Source organism: Papio anubis, chromosome 8 (genome assembly GCF_008728515.1).
Source record: "Papio anubis isolate 15944 chromosome 8, Panubis1.0, whole genome shotgun sequence".
Classification (NCBI taxonomy): Eukaryota; Metazoa; Chordata; class Mammalia; order Primates; family Cercopithecidae; genus Papio; species Papio anubis.
The window spans coordinates 118,868,809-118,886,145 of record NC_044983.1 but is presented as its reverse complement, the minus strand read 5'-3'; the positions used below and the strand labels follow the sequence as shown (position 1 = coordinate 118,886,145).

The 17,337-nt window shown below is 45.7% G+C and overlaps 1 protein-coding gene across 1 annotated transcript in view; it reads left to right on the top strand.

Moving 5' to 3' along the window:
* The first annotated feature begins 12,990 nt into the window (after positions 1 to 12,990).
* Positions 12,991 to 17,337, top strand: part of FBXO32 (F-box protein 32) — a 43,362-nt gene continuing 39,015 nt past the window's right edge. Inside the window, exon 1 of the mRNA XM_003903133.5 lies at positions 12,991 to 13,452. Coding sequence (XP_003903182.1) covers positions 13,337 to 13,452 — 116 coding nt within the window. The 5' untranslated portion in view covers positions 12,991 to 13,336. The remainder of the gene's footprint in view (positions 13,453 to 17,337) is intronic.

Sequence of the window (17,337 nt, the reverse complement as noted above, 5' to 3'; positions counted from 1 at the left end):
AGTGGAAATCAGAATCTGCAAATGCACCAACCCAGGGTTTCAGGGATGAAAACCCAAAAGGCTACATCTAAGTTACTATGTGTAATAGTCTCAAACGAGATTGGGCTACACCCATTCCTTCCATCCTTGGTTCCAAGACCACGTATTCTGGACATAGGGGAAACAACACCATATCGACCTCCTTCTGTAGGGCAGTATCCCTACATTTTCACAATGTTATTTCTTAGCTGGTCTTTAGAAGGTCATTCTGCAGTTCTACAAAGCCTCTGAGTGATGAGTTACACATAAGATCAGTTCATTTCACCAATAAGAGCGCGGGCCTGTACTTCTTTTGCTGTAACGTGACTTTCTTGGTTATTTAGAGGTGATATTGTATGAGTTAGCAAGACAATCAAAACTCCTCAGACTACACAATGGCGGCTATGAAAAACCAGTCAGCTATGTCTTCAGTCCCGATTCTCATTTATATGGAAGAAGAATGTTCTTCTAAATTCTAAAGTCTCTCTCTCTGTACTTTTCTCTCCTGTTGACCTCATGAAATCTTTGAGAGAGGCAGATATGGTAGGATAGGAAGAACACAAGCTTTGGAGTCAAAAGTCCTGGATTCAAATTCCAGTTCTACCACTGGTGAACTGTGTGATTCTGAGCAAGTCACCTACTTAGTTTCCTTGTGAATACAACAGAAATGTTATACCTCCTTTGTAAGGTTTTGAGGTAAATTAAATAAACCAATGTAAGGCCAGGCATGATGGCTCACACCTGTAATCCCAGCATTTTGGGAGGCCAAGGGGGGAGGATCGTTTGAGTCCAGGAGTTCAAGACCAACCTGGGAAACATAACAAGACTCTGTCCCTACAAAAAATATAAAAAGTTAGCCGGGTGTGGTGGCACATGCCTGTAGTCCCGGCTACTCAGGAGGCTGAAGCAGGCAGATCCTTTGAGCTGAGGAATTCGAGGTAGGAGTGAGCTATGATTGCACCACTGTGCTCCAACCTGGATGGCGGAGCAAGACCCCGTCTCAAAAATAAAATAAATACACAAACCAACGCAGATGAAAGTCATTCACACAATAGGCACTCAGTAAATGTTGCTCTCTTCCTCCTGCCTTCAAACTAAATTTCATGTCTGAAGCATGAATTTTAGAAATCATTTGCAACAAAACACGTGCCTTGGGTACATTTATAAAATCTCACCAAATGCACTTTCTCTGGGCTCGCCCTTGCTGCGGTGATGATACTCTTGCCATGGTTTTATAAGCAAAATCTACAGCTCTAAGCTTTTCAATGCCTCATCTTTGACTGTCACAGAGGGATAATTCAACATTCTTTTCTGTCTCAATATTTCTAAATCTGCCAGTTTTGTGCAACACAAAATCCTTTCTCTGGGCTTGAGTCCAGTTTTCTCAGCAGATGATTTCTTTTGGTAAGTCCTAATACAAATCATTCTTTCTGGTCTAATTCAACTCTTGGCCCCAGTACACACATAAGCACGTAAGATTGGAGGGGCTCTGGGGAGTACCGGGTGAAGGAGAGGGTGTGTGTATGTGACCCTGTCTCTGGATACCTCTCCTGCATGGAAGGTCTACACTGTCAGAACCAGTATGCAAGCAACAGAAATCAACCCTGGCTCAGGCAAAGATTTTATTAAAAGACTATTTGGGTGCATAGTATCAGCAAGAGGCTGAAGACACAGACTTGAGAAATGCAGGAACGGAGAAAGCTCCGGAGGACCAGGCCGCAAGAACCATAGCAAAGCTCCCACCACAGGAACCATTTGTGGTCAGCACCCCTCACCGATGCTGGCAGGAATGCCCTCCCAACAGAGAACCATCAACCTCCTTCCCTCACTCCCCCAGAAGAATGTGTCATTCGCCAAACCTTCTAGTCACATCCTGGTACCCTGGCTGGACCACAGCAGAGAGTGAAAAGATCAGATCTTTTTAGGTCCTGTTTTTGGAAGTGAGTGTGACCTCCCACCAACACTGCACGCAGTGAAGCACCCTCTAAAAATCAGGGGGCTAGCAGAAAATGGGTCCTAACCAGATGGCAAAAAAATAATAATAATAAGATAATTTTTATCATGAGTTCATCGACTTATTGATTTCAGGCCATTGCATTATTTGTTTGTTTGGTTAAAATAAAGTTTATTATAACCACTTTATAGAGAGAACTAGCATGATATATATATATATATATATTCATAACATTTTTAAGGCATTTGAAAATGGAACATGTACAGGAGTGCTGTAATCACTGGCAGAGAAAGACCATCTTATTCAAGATGGATCAGATAGGTGAAGGTAACAAGAACAGATCCCTTCTGAATGTTGTTCCAAATACAGTTCCTGCCTCTTCCTCTGGGCAGGCCTGGGCAATTAGGAAGAAATCCTTCCAGCAACACAGGCCATCTCCCCAGGGGCACAGGAAGCACAGAATTTGTTCTGTTCTTGGCCTGAAAGCCAGAGAAAGTGAAGTCTCTCTCAGAACAATGAGACTGCAGTCCTCAGGCTTCCACTCAACCATTTATTTCTTCTTTTACCTAAACCAGAATCTTGAAAGGCCCTGCTTGGCGCTTCCCTTTCCTCATCCCTTGCAAGGAGGCAGTCAGGGTGTCCTACAGTGTTTGCATCTTAGGTATGGCGTAAGTCTGTCCCGGCTCTCTGTGGCACTCCCAGTTCTGCTGCTCATCAACTGCTGCTTGGAAATAGCCACATCCTCCTAACTGGTCTCTTGCCCTCTGTCATGTACTTCTTCTATCCATCTCTCTACTCCGCAAGAGAATCTCCCACAGCGCTATCTGCCCATTGGTGGTCTCCTGCTTACAGCTCTTCCATGGCTCCCATCATTTCAGACAAAGCCCAGGCTTTCCAGTGAGGCACATGGAGGCCTCTGCAATCTCACCCTTGCCTATTTCCCCATCACCAGCTATCCTCATGCCCTGCTCCACATGCTATTCTTCACCATGTCCTATGCTGCTCCTCTCCTCTTTGCCATTGTTTCTACTGTCTCCTCTCCCCAGAATGCCCACCCACTCCCATCCTTACCTCCATTTGCTTGGTTAGTTCCTACCCGTCTTTTAAGACCTAACTGAAGACCAACTCCATGAAGCTTCCTCTGACTATTCCAGGCTGATTAGGTGCTTTACCCTCCTAAGTGTTCTAATAGTACCCTGTATCTATCTCTCTGTCTGTCTCTCTCTCTCTCTCTCTCGCTCTCTCTCTCTCCCCGCCCCCCCATCGCTCCCTACCTCCCTCTCTTCTCCACCCCGCTCACTGCACATAGGCTCGGCTTTAGATATACATATTAATGTCTCTCTCTCTCTCTCCTTACAGCCTGTACACTCACTAAGGGTAAGTGTTCATCTTTGTGTTCTCAAAGCTGCTTTAGAAAAGCACCAGGATCATAGCAAGGGCATGATGCATCCCTATTGAGACAATGAACGAGTAATAATTTGTAGTAAATTTTACCACCCCAAGAATGCTCTAAAACAGAACTAAAGATAAGCATTCCTATTGCTTAGCTGATAGAGCAGGGGAAAAAAATCTAAGACATGCACCATCTCTTCAAAATATACACAGTTTCAAGACATTCAGCAAAGGTTTTATGGCATACCATTTTTAGCAAAGCAGATGCTTAAAAGACTAAATTATTTCTTAAATTACTATCAACCGTGGTTGAAAATATTATGTCCCTTAAGGGACTGAACTTCTCAGGCTGTAGTTGGAATGAAAGAGAAGATGAACATTCTGTACTTCTTTTTAAATCACTTTCTTCTTCCTGAAATGAAGGCACTATTTAAAAGAAATCAAGGATCCATTTGCTCTTTATTCATATTGAATCGCCTGAGAGAAGCAGTAAGACGGCTTGCAGTTGATGGGCCACGGTTGACACACACTGAGATCTCCTATGTGCCAGGAATCAGGTATTTTTTTTTTTCATAAAATAACTTCTATACAGGATTAGTAGATCTGTTTACATACAAAAAACAGAAAGGACCTCATTACAGTCAGATTTCACATAAATTACACATTGACTTTTAAAAACTACTATTCAATTTCATTTAAAGTTCCTTTTAAGGACAGCATGAGGAGAAATACCTAATGTAGATAACAAGACGATGGGTGCAGCAAACTACCATGGTATGTATATACCTATGTAACAAATCTGCATGTTCTGCACATGTATCCCAGAACTTAAAAGTATAATAATAAAATAATAATAAAGTCTCTTTTAAAAATTTCATTTTTGCTGGGTACCGTGGCTCATGCCTGTAGTCCCAGCACTTTGGGAGGCCTAGGCGGGCGGATCACAAGGTCAGGAGTTCGAGACCAGCCTGGCCAACATGGTGAAACCCTGTCTCTATGAAAGATACAAAAAATTGGCTGGTCGTGGTAGCTTACGCCTGCAATTCCAGCACTTTAGGAGGCTGAGGGGGGCGGATCATGAGGTCAGGAGATCGAGACCATCCTGGCTAACACGGTGAAACCCTCTCTCTACTAAAAATACAAAAACTTAGCTGGGCGTGGTGGCAGACTCCCGTAGTCCCAGCTATTTGGGAGGCTGAGGCAGAAGAATGGCGTGAACCCGGGAGGCGGAGCTTGCAGTGAGCCGAGATCGCGCCACTGCACTCCAGCCTGGGCGACAAAGCGAGACTCCGTCTCAAAAAAAAGAAAAAACAGATACAAAAAATTAGCCGGGCATGGTGGCACACTGTAATCCCAGCTACTTGGGAGGCTGAGGCAGGAGAATCACTTGAACCTGGGAGGCGGAGGTTGCAGTGAGCCGAGATCATGCCATTGCACTCCAGCCTGGGCAACAGGGCAAGACTCGGTCTCAAAAAAAAAAAAAAAAAAAAGATCATTTTCAAGGCACAGTGCATGAAATAAACCAAAGACTGAAGCACTTGAGATAAGTAGGTGTTGGGCACCTCATATAAACAGTTATAGGTTGCTCTGGAACTGGGAGTATCACTTGGAAAAAACCGGAGAGGTGAAAAGTTTGCAGACTACAACTGCAGACTTTTGCTTTCTGTGAAAAAATGACAGACACAACAGGCAAAAATAGACAAACCACCCCAGAAAAAGGACAGGAGGAATTGTGTTTTTCTATTTCCTAATGAAAAATTGTCATCACTGTTAATGATCATCCTTCAATCAATAATGTCAAAGATCCATACAACATGGCTGTGCATGGTGGCTCACACCTGTAATCCCAGCACTTTGGGAGGCACAGGTGGGCAGATCACTTGAGCTGAAGAGTTTGAGACCAGCCTAGGCAACATGGCAAAACCCTGTCTCTACGGGAAAAAAAAAAAAAAAAAATTAGCTGGACATGGTGGTGCACACCTATAGTCACAGCTACTTGGGAAACTGAGGTGGGAAGATCACTTGAGCCTGGGAGGCAGAGGTCGCAGTGAGCCAAGATCACACCACTGCACTCAGAGCAAGACTCTGTCTCAAAAAAAAAAAAGAACCATACAACCACAACCATCTTTATAATGTGTGTGTGTATAAACGTGAAAACAGAACACCAAACAGGTTACATGACTTCTCCAGAATCCAACAGATCAAGAGCTGACTCACACAAGGAAACACACTTAAATGACTCAGAAAACGCTTCTCCAATCACTAGAGTCGACCAGTCAAAACATGCAGTGGTGACAAAAATGTGTGCAAGAATAACCAGCAGCAGATCTGCATTTATTCTGGTGGTCAGGGAAGGGCTTCCAGGGTGCCTGATTTTCAAATCTGTTGTTTCTCTAGGATTCTGGTTGACTTTGAAGAGTAATCGCTTTCGGGGCTTAAGTACCTGTTACCGTTTTTCTTGTATTCTTTGGACAAAACTCATTAGATGAGAAGTCCTGAAAATATTCAGTTACTGGGATGTGTAAATCAGATGATTTGAATTTTACTTCAACATTATATTTCTCAGGGACATTGGTCAGAACAGTAAGTGTAATGGAATATTCTGTCCCTGTTGGTTTGGTCTCACGGTGTCCAATTCTGCTACTACCAGCTAGCTCTGTGTACTTCAGTGAGTCTCTCTTCTGTGAGCCTTAGCTTTCTCATGGGTAAAGGAGGACTGGACTAGGTCACCTCTAACATCTATTCTGGGTTTTTTAATTTTGTTTTTGTTTTTGAGACAGAGTCTCGCTTATGTGACCCAGGTTGGTCCCAAACTCCTGGCTGGTCAAGCAGTCTTCCTGCCTCAGCCTCTCAAGTTGCTGAGATTACAGGCATGAACCACCACACCCAGCTCCTGTTATGATTTTTAAGCAGATCTATGAGTAAGTTAACACATCTGAGCCTCAGTCTCTTCATCTGTAAAATGGGAATAAAAAGGTCTACCTTGCAAAGTTACATGAACATTGTTGATATAAGTAAACCACCAGACACATATCTAGACAAATTTCAGTCCAAGCTATTTTTGCACATGAGAAATCTCAGAACTAAAATATGACACTCACTCATCCAGGATACCATTTGAAGGATTATTGATAGGCTGGTTTTAACCAACTTCAGGCACTAATATTGTATTGAAAGCTCTGCATCCATAACAAATTTAACATACAAAATTGACGGTCACAAATTTAACATCCTCACTTTAAAATCTTTGTTTAAAGATACACTAGAAATCTGACCTATTGATGTAAATGTTGTGGTTTCATTCACTTCCTTATATTACACAAAATTTAGCAGGCTTGTCTTCAAATCCTTTTTGCTACTTATTAAGAGAGAAAAAAAAAAAGAATTTTCATTAAAACTGAGCAATTGGCCTACAAAGGGGGGAGGAGGATTACAAAATCCCCTTGACTCTCTCTCAGAAACAGAACCAGGCCCACATTTGAGGAATGCCAAATGATTCTCATTAAAGTAATGAGCATACTTTCAGTGACATGTGTCTGACTGCCTTTAATTTAGTTGGCAGGACTTGTGGCAGCCAGAAACCCAAAAATAACACCCAGCTGGCAATTCCTGCTCACACACCTAACAGACGTATTTCACACTGTTTCAGAGATGCCCCACCCTAGACAGATGGGGTGTAAGGTCATATGCAAATTGTTGTGACATTAAACATACATTCCTTGTGACCACACTAACAGGTTGAATTTAATACATTGAATTCCCCTAGTTCCTCCTTTATAAAATTCCCTCTAACTGAACAGATTTAGTTGCTTTCTGCTCCTGCCCTACCCAACAAGCTAAAGTTATTTTTAACTTACAACTACTACTGATAAGTACTTTTCACCAAAAAAAAAAACAAAAAACAAAAAACAAAAAAAACCCTTTCAGAAAGAGACACCATGAAAAAACAAAGTATCATTGCACTTCAGTGAGAAGTAGTCAGCCCCTCAGCCAAAGCTATAAACCAAAGTCATTTTGGTTTAGAAGCAACAAAATACTTTATGTTTATGATTTTTTTCACAGTCCTTTCTACAATTTCTGTAAACAGTCTTATGAGGAAGTGGACAGGTAAATTTGTGTTGTGTGTACCTTTGAAAATATAGTCTTCCAGCCGGGCATGGTGGCTCACTCCTATAATCCCAGCACTTTGGGAGGCCGAGGTGGGTGGATCACCTGAGGTCAGGAGTTCAAGACCAGTCTGGCCAAGATGGTGAAACCCAGTCTCTACTAAAAATACAAAAAAGGCCAGGCACGGTGGCTCACACCTGTAATCTCAGCACTTTGGGAGGCCAAGGCGGGCGGATCACCAGAGGTCAGAAGTTCGAGACCAGCCTGGCCAACATGGTGAAACCCTGTCTCCACTAAAAAATTACAAAAATTAGCAGGGCATGGTGGCAGGTGCCTGTAATCCCAGTTATTCAAGAGGCTGCGGCAGGAGAATCTCTTGAACCCAGGAGGCAGATGTTGCAGTTAGCCAAGATCACGCCATCGAACTCCAGCCTAGGCGACAAGAACGAGACTTCGTCTCAAAAAAAAAAAATTAGACGGACGTGGTGGCATGCACCTGTAATCCCAGCTGCTCAGGAGGCTGAGGCGGATAATTGCTTGAACCTGGGAGGCGGAGGTTGCAGTGAGCCGAGATCGCGCCGCTGCACTCCAGCCTGGGTGACAGAGCAAGACTCTATCTCAAAAAAAAAAAAAAAAGAAAAGAAAAGAAAAAGAAAATATAGTCTTCCACATTTTCTACTGAATAAGGCCCATTTCCATAGTTCAAGTGTAATAAATAGTAACTAATAAGATGCAAGGAATTATTTCATTATACTTGTACTCCATTAGACACATTTGTCCCACATCTGGAAATTTGCTGAGTGAGCTATGCTCCATGCCCTTAAAACCTTACAGTTTGATGGTGAAGGTGGACATGACTTAATTGAGTAAAAGATGGAGGTGCAAACTTTGCATAAAGATAATGACAATAAAGAGCCATTAGCATTGGCACTGTTAGAAGTTCTTCATACATATTACCTCAATAAATCCTCAAAACACCTTTTGAGGTAGGTACTATCATTATTCCCATTTTACAAAGGAAGGAAGTATGGTACAGAGATGTTAAGTAACTTGCCCAAGATCACACAGCTTTTTAAGTGGGGACTATGATTTGGACCCAGTGAGTCTGGCTCTAGTCAGGGTTAGAGGTAAGCCTGGGTACCCGCTGGAGTCCCACCACATCTGCTAGGTGATCTCATGCAGGCTATTTAACTTTTCTGAGCTGAAGTTTCCTCATCTATAAAATTGGACTAGCCAGGAGATCGAGACCATCCTGGCTAACATGGTGAAACCCTGTCTCTACTAAAAAATACAAAAAAAAAAAAAAAAAAAAAACTAGCCAGGTGCGGTGGCGGGCGCCTGTAGTCCCAGCTACTCGGGAGGCTGAGGCAGGAGAATGGCGTAAACCCGGGAGGCGGAGCTTGCAGTGAGCTGAGATCCAGCCACTGCTCTCCAGCCTGGGCGACAGAGCACGACTCCATCTCAAAAAAAAAAAAAGAAAAGAAAATTGGACTAGCAATTTCTAGCTCACAGGTTTATGAGAAGTATGAAACAGGAGTGTGTTTGCAAAGTGACTGGCACACTGTCCTCAGCATGGCAGACATCTATCATCAGTGGAATAGGACATTAATTTTTTTTTTCTAAGATGCCACCTTTTGACTACATTCCCCATCTGCCTCACTAACCCGTAAAGCATCACTATTGGAGAATGCAGCTATACGAGGCAGGACTGGGGACTGCCAACCCTCCCTTTGCCCCACCCTGCTATGTCCCTAGAAGTAATAAAATGTCAACAGGTAAAGACATGGGAGTTAGTGTTAGTGCCTTCCAGGTCAGCTCAACAACATTTGTTGATTTTTTTTTTTTTTTTTTTTTTTTGAGAAGGAGTCTCACTTTTGTCACCCAGGCTGTGCAATGGTACAATCCTGGCTCACTGCAACATCCACCTCCTGGGTTCAAGCGATTCTCCTGCCTCAGCCTCCTGAGTAGCTGGGATTACAGGCACACACCAACACGCCTGGCTAATTTTTATATTTTTAGTAGAGATGGGGTTTCACCACGTTGGCCAGGCTGGTCTCGAACTCCTGATCGAGGTGATGCGCCCTCCTTGGCCTCCCAAAGTGCTGGAGTTACAGGTGTGAGCCACTACGTCAGGCCCATTTGTTGATTTATTGATGTAAATGTACCATGTACCAAGAACCTTGTTAGACACTGTGGCACTAAACTCCTAAGACACAGTCCTGCCATCAAGGAGCTCACACTCCTAGAGGGGAGAAGAAAACACAAAAAATGAAATACCCAGCATGTAATTTGGGTAATGTGTTATACAAAACTATGCAGGAGAGGCAGTAGCTAAGTGTCTAAGCAATGAAACACACAGCCATGGTACACACGTTGTGTACACTGCCAAACCATTATCCTGCATGGGGTCCTAACCAGTCTGTGCTGTGCCTTGTGAAATTCTCTGAGTATCCACCTGTCTCTATGTCTTCAACCTGAAGCTGTAACACTGATATTTTGCCTTTGGTGATTCTCAAATTCTCAGCTATGATAGGGTTTACAATCACAGAGCCTTCACAAAGTCAAGCCAGCATCTGATGTGAAGGTAACTGTTCTGGACATAGCCTAGCAAGTTCTTTATCTTGAGGGGTCCAGCATCACAAAACTTCCCAGTAGAAACCATGTGTTTAAGTAAGTGTCAGCTGCCTGTACTCCTAATGCTTTGGGAGGCCAAGGCAGGAGGATCACTTGAGGCCAGAAGTTTGAGATGAGCCTGAGCAACATAGCAAGACCACATCTCTCAAAAAAAATTTTTCTTAATCAACCAGGCATGGTGTTGCACGCCTCTTGTCCTAGCTGCTCAGGAGGTTGAGGCAGGAGAATCACTTTAGCTTAAGAGTTCAAGGCTGCAGTGAGCCATGAATTGCACCAGTACACTCCAGCCTGGGTGATAGAGAAAGATCCTGGTTCCAAAAAAAAAAAAAAGATGTGTCAATTTAGATTTCTTATGGTGGGAAAAATCTAAAACAGTCAATCATACTTCAGAAGAAGCCTGCATTAAGATATGATAGCAACACTTCTGGGTTTTTTTGTTTTGTTTTATTTTGTTTTTTGAGCAACAGAAAGCTGAAGGACTAGAGACAAACACTGAGGCTTCCTAAGATTAGTTATTAGACAAAAAGACAAGGACCAAAATAATTGTAATCTCCTATTTGTGCTTGAATTTTAGAAGTTAAAGAAACTTTCACCAACTTTGAGCCACTCAACCCTTTATAGTAGTCAGCCATCGACACAATAATGCTGTGTAACAATAAATCACAAAAATCTCAGTAGCATTCAACAAGACACTTTTATTTCTTGCTAACACATCTGTGAGGTCAACTGGCGTGTCTGCTCCATGTGTCACATCCTGGGGACACATGAACATCACGCAAGCCACTCCAGGAGCAGTGGCTACTCAGGGTATGCTCTTTTCATGGAGCAGGTGAACACACAAAACATCAAGACCAACCAGGCAAGTACATACATCAGATCCTCTGCTCACATCACATCCATCAGCATCCCATTGGCTAAAGCCAGTCACATGGCCAAGCCCACTGTCAAGAATTAGAAGAATACACATCACCAAAAAGTGTGGGCGCATGATGCTACTGGAAAGGAGGGAAAATGGTTACTAATAATTCAATCTACCACAGCTTTTAAACCATCCTGAAAGGTAGGCATTATTGGCTCCATTTTTTCATGACAGTTGAGTAAATGGGGCCTTAAGAGTTTAAGTCATTCATCCGAGGGAGGACAGGTAGTAAGTATGCTGCTCCAGCAGAATTAGAATTCAAATCTTCTACCTTCCAGCCCTTTATACCTACATTCTATAGGTATGTAGCTAGCTTACTAACACATAACTAACACACATCTTTAATAATCACATCCCAGCTGGACATGGTGGCCAACGCCTGTAATCCTAACACTTTGGGAGCCCAAGGAAGGAGGATCAGTTGAGCCCAGGAGTTCAAGACTAGCCTGGGCAAGATGGCAAAACCCCATCTCTACAAAAAATATAAAAAATTAGCCTGGTGCAGTGGTGAGTGCCTGTAGTCCCAGCTACTGGGGCTGAGGTGGGAGGATCGCTTGAGCTGGGGAGGCTGAGGCTACAGTGAGCCATGATCACTCACTCTAGCCTAGGTGACAGAATGAGATCCTGTCTCAAAAATAATCATAATCACATCCCTTAATTATGCAGATACCAGTTCTCTCCAACAGAGACCAGACACAACATTGCCTCATTTGTTAGCACCATCACAGTGTTTAACATTTGTTTGGGACTTCTGTAATGTTTTTACAAGCTTTTTTTTACTATTATTACACCAATAAATTATTTACGGTGGGAAATCTAAATCAGAAAGCTCTGGCTACTTGAAAACAAACTTTATTAAAAACATCTTCCCAGTCCAACATGTAGCCTCATAGGGCACACACAGTTTCTTTGCCTGAGCCTTAAAGATTACACCGAGTCATTGGACGAGATGATATTGACGGCAGCAGAGAAAGGAGTATGGAAGAATCAAGTTTGAAGCTAATGCTTGAGCGTGGGATTTTTACTCTGCTGCTGCTGTCCTGTGCAAACTAATTGCCAAATAGACCAGGCTGTAAAGCATCATAACTAGAGGTGATGAAGGGCAAGAAGCCACCCTCACGCCAGCAGCCTCCCATATCCATTCACTTATTCACACAGTTGATGAAGGCCTGCACCTGGCCTGGCAGGGTGCAGGGGCTGAAATGCCTCCAGAACAAGACAGACCAGCTCTCATGGAGTTCCCACTGCTGACAGGGGTAGATTGTTACAACAACAACATAAAGTAAAAGCAAACAGGGTAGTTTCACATTGTACTGTAGCATTGGCCCTGGGTACATCATTTAACCCCTGTCTTAGAGTGTTCGGGTAGGGTGGGGGCGCTGTTCTTTTTCTCCACTCCCACCCTGCGGGAACCAGATACCTCCCGGGGCTTCCTCTCCTTCCCCTCCTTTGCTACCCCAGAGGCAGGCCTGATGGAGGACTGGTTAGTGACAGCTAAGAGGTCCAGAGGGCTGGGAGGCTGTCCCTCCTCCCCGCCCCAACCCCCGCGCGCTAGGGCGGGGTTGGAGCTGTGAGCGAGGTCAGTAGGCTGCGCCCCCTACTCTCCGCCCGGTTACGCGGTGCCGGCCACAGCTCTGCGGACGGTCTCGGAGGCTGATCTGGCTGCGGAGGTCCATCCTGACAGCTACAGGGCAGGAAGGCGGCTGGCCCTGCTCCCCACGCCCACCACGCAGGGACCCAGACGCCGCTCTGGCCGCTTCCCTGCACCTCGTCAGGCCGGGAGCTGCAGGAGACCCGGGGACAGCTTTCCGAGCGCCGGGCCTCGCTCTGGGACTACGGTGTCCTGGGGGAGGGGAGGGCGCGCGGAGGTGCCAGGGGCGGCGGGGGACCCGGCCTGGCAGCACCGCTTCAAGTTTCCACCGGCGCGGTTGTGCAACCCGGAGAGGAGCGTGAGCCGCGGGCGCCTCGGAAAACAAGCTGAGCCCATAAACAAAGCCACGTGGCCTCCGGGCCGGGGGGCCGGGCTAAGAGCAGGCGGCTCTTCCGGCAACAAAGAGCAGCGGCCGGCAGCGGGCATAAATACTGCGGCAGCTACTGCCGCGCAGCACTCCCGGAGCCTGCAGCGCCTGAGACCCTCCCCGAGCCCGCCGCCCCGCAGGGTGCCCCGCGCCGTTCCCGCCGCCCCCACGCCTGTTCCCGGCCGTCGTCCCCGTCGCGGGCCCCTGCACCCCGAGCATCCGCCCCGGGTGGCGCGTCCCCGAGGCCACCAGGCCGGCCTCTTCTCCCCATCCGTCCCGTCCGCTCGCGGTGCCATGCCATTCCTTGGGCAGGACTGGCGGTCCCCCGGGCAGAGCTGGGTGAAGACGGCCGACGGCTGGAAGCGCTTCCTGGATGAGAAGAGCGGCAGCTTCGTGAGCGACCTCAGCAGGTGAGGGGACCCTTCCAGCCCCCGCGAAACTGACCCGGGCTGGTCTAGGGGGCGCAGGGACGGCGAATGAGGGGTAGGCAGGGCTGGAGCGGGCTGAGGAGGGAGACCCTGGCCCGGAGGGTGGGACCGCAGTGCCTGATTTCTGTAGAGGTCTCCGGACCATCGGAGACGGGAAATTCGGTTTCTTTTAACGTTCAAGGTCAGTGTCTCCAAGTGGACCCGACTCCTTACAGAACACCTGGTCCCTCTGAGAGTCTGATGACATTCGCGGATCGTGTCCCCAAACGCTCGCTCAAACTTAATGACACAGCTTTAGTGGTCCGTGCTTTAAGGACACAGAAATCGCGCACTTTGCCCTTGTGAGGGCGCGAGCTGGTGGGCTGAGCCGCTTCACCGCGGGGTGGCCCGGCTCCCAGCGCCCAAGCACTGTGGACGCGACGGGTGACGGGATCCAACGCAGGTCCCGCCTGGAGCGCTTCCAGGCCCTGCCCAGTCACGGGCAACCACAAGTGGCCGGGAGGATGAGTAACTAGGAAGGGACAGCCAGATGGTCCCTGGAGCAGCCGCTTACTGGGCGGACTTGGGAGCGGTGGAGGCTCGGGGCTGCAGAGGTGCAGAGGAGGGAAGTGGGCAGGGGATGAAACCCACGACAGCTCTGCTTCTGGGAGGACAGGGCTCTTGCACCTGTTTCCTCGGTGGCCCTCTCGGTCGATCGGCTTTATATAGAGAGTGCGCGCCGTTTCCAGGGGTGCCTGTCAGCTGCGAAAAGCCTGCCTGGCCCCGGTGAACCTCTGGATTCGAGGTCTCACCTGAGCCCTGTGGTCTGATGGGAAACCTGAGGTCCGCTGCGCTCCCCGCTCAGCTTGGCGAACGACGCTAGCGCCCGGCTAGTAAGTCAGGTAGCCTGGAATTTCTCGGCCCCTGACCTCAACAGTTGACTTTCAGAGACTCTTAGCATTTAGCCTCGTGAGGCGGGGGGGCGATGAAAGTGGTTCCAGAAGGGACTGGTGCAGCCAGAGTCACCCTTGGGAGCCTTTTCCTGCCGCCTTTGGTTAAAACCATGGGCCCCTGCACCCTTAAATTGGCTTCAATGGAGAATTCTGTTTCTGGGCCAGGTTCCCGCTTACTGAGATTTACCAGTGGTTGCTTGGATAAAGCATTGGCAATAAATTTTGAGAAGACTATCAAGAAAATGTGGTTATTTTGTCAGCTTGACCTCCCGTGCCTCCCATTTGTTTGCGATTTGTAATGCATCAAATTCCCATTGTCTCACAATGTAAAGAAAGACATTATTTAATCCTGGTGGTCTGTCCGGAGAGACTTAAGCATATTAACTGCCAGCATATAACCATTTATGTTGGAGTTACTTGGAGGCAGTCCCAGGGGAATTTAGGGACCACCATAAGGAAATCTTATTTACATAAAATCAGGTAATTTATTTACAGTAAAGTAAGACCAACTGCTGTTGACAGACTGTGTCTTTTATCTGCTGGAGTTACCAATTATGCCTAAATTATTCTCCCTCAACAAAATGGGAAACTTCCTTCCTCCTTGTTCCTAAGGACAATGATCTAATATTTTGGTACTTTATTTCTGTCTACAAGTTCAGGTTCTTTCTAGAAAAGTGCAGAAAGGGTCTGAAGAGTCATATTAGAGCCGCTCACCCAAATACAATTTCAGGATGCTTCTCAGTGGATAGCAGATGATTGCGTTCAGCAGGAGAAGATTTAAAATGTAGGGTTGTATTAATACTCACCCTACTCGGGAGGCTGAGGTAGGAGGATCGCCCAGAAGTTCAAGGTGGCAGCAAGTTATGACTGTGCCACTGCGCTCCAGTCTGGGCCACAGACCAAGACCCTGTCTCTAAAACTAAATAAAAAATTAAAATTTGCTTTAAAATACCCTGTACCAGCATCAGGAGAGAAACTGGTGTCACTCTCCTTTAGAAATGAATAGTGGTATCTCTGTCTTCACAGTATGGAAGACCTGAAGATGGTCTTAACTTACCACAAAAGTTTAGACTGGGCTGGGATCAGGTGGCTTCCTGCACAGCCCCCCTCCCATGTCCCTGTCCCCTTCATAAGCCTCTTTTCTTTCTTCCCATTTCACACCTGAGCTGGAGCTGTCACATCCATCATCATTACCGCAAATAGTCATTGATATACTGACCACCTGTGGTCTCCTTTGAGTCAGCGTTTAGGAATCATTGGGTAGCCTCCTAGCAAAGCAGCTGGCTGTTTGTTTGCAGGGTATTTTTTTTTCCAGCAACTGTAAACAATCCCTTCCCTACTTAGCATGAGAAGCCTGCCAACTTCTTAAAAGCAGTTGGCCTTCTGTGGTCTGGGTTTGTCATCTCAAATATCCTCAGTTTTTGGTGTTGGTGACGTTTCCCCGTGATGTCAGGTTTGGGCTGTGTGTCTGCCTACACAGGTGAAGCTGAATGCTTCTCCTGTTTTGAGAAAACAAAAGGCAGGCCCTTAAGCGGGCAAGGATCATGAAACAGAACTACAGAGACATGGTAGACTAATTCTCTAATTCCACAGACCATTCGGCAAGCGGCCCAAACAAGAGCCCAGAATAAAGGATGCATTTGTTGGTTTTCAGCCTGGGGTTATTATTTTGTGTTGACCAAGGCTTGTCCACACAGCACACCTATTCTGGACTCAGCTGGCCATCTTCTCTGTGGTCCAGGACTCCAACCTTCTCCGGTGTAAAATGTTACAAATCCAGTCTCAGCCTTGTGTCCAGGAGTGAGATCATGGGAGGATTTAAGATAAGCTTAAAGCAGGACCCCTTCTCAAAAATGTTGAAATTATATAAAATAGAAGGGGAATGGCAAGTGTTAAATATGGTGGGGCAGATTTAAAATGCAAGGAAAGAGCTTGGCGTGAATTGGGATGATCCAAGAATGCTTCAAGGAAGTGGTGGTTCAGGCGCCTGCACAGCCCTCCTCAGCAACCACCCCCTCACCGCCCACCCCCAGGATGAGTAACCTAAGCTGTCTGAGCCTCTGCCACTCTTTTCTAAGCCTACACTTCTGTCTTTGAAAACTGACTCAAATGTTGCTTTACTGTATAGCTAAGGCTGGACCCGGAAGCAGGAAGTTTACCTTGGTGCCTGGATAAAAATAATAGTTAAGATTTTATGAGTGCTTACTGTGTGCAAGACACTGTTCTATGAGCGTTATACACTAGGCTGTTGGTTTCACCAGAGCATTCTGGGTACTAGCCTTGTGAGTTTGGCGATCTAGAGATGTGTCAGTAAATTGACATAGAAATCTCACTGGCTTTCATCAAGGCTACATAACTACAATTAAGCCTCTGGGGGCACGTCACAGCTTTCTTCAATGGTTTTTATTGCAAATGAAATGAGAAATAGGGCTTTATTTTTTTTTTCATTCCCTTCTTTATCTGCTGCCAAAACAGTCTTATTTATGGTCTTATTTTGAATTTTTTCTACATTTTTAAAAAGTTGCCTTAAAGTATCTTGGTATGTGGTAATGTGGGGCTGGGGAGTGCGTCTTTTTCTTATTCTAGGCCTGTGCCTATAAAAATCAAGATTAGTAAATAGTGACTACAAAATAGCAACTTGCTGGCTATTATTGAATTTAGTGAAGAAAGCAGCCTCGTTGAGATGGTTTTGCTTATTAAAAAAAAAAAAAAAAAACCCAGTGCTCCAATTCCTAAATGGTGGTGGTTTTTCTTGTTAAAAATTTCGGTTGTAATTTTCCATTGGCTTTGCATTTTCTTGAAAAGGACACAATTGAACTCTCAAAATAGCCTCTAACTGAATATATTATTGCTTAAAAGAAAACATATAAGTAGGCAACACAAATAAACCCCATAGGCCTTCTTTCCAGGCCCTACCTCCGGAATCTAAAACCTA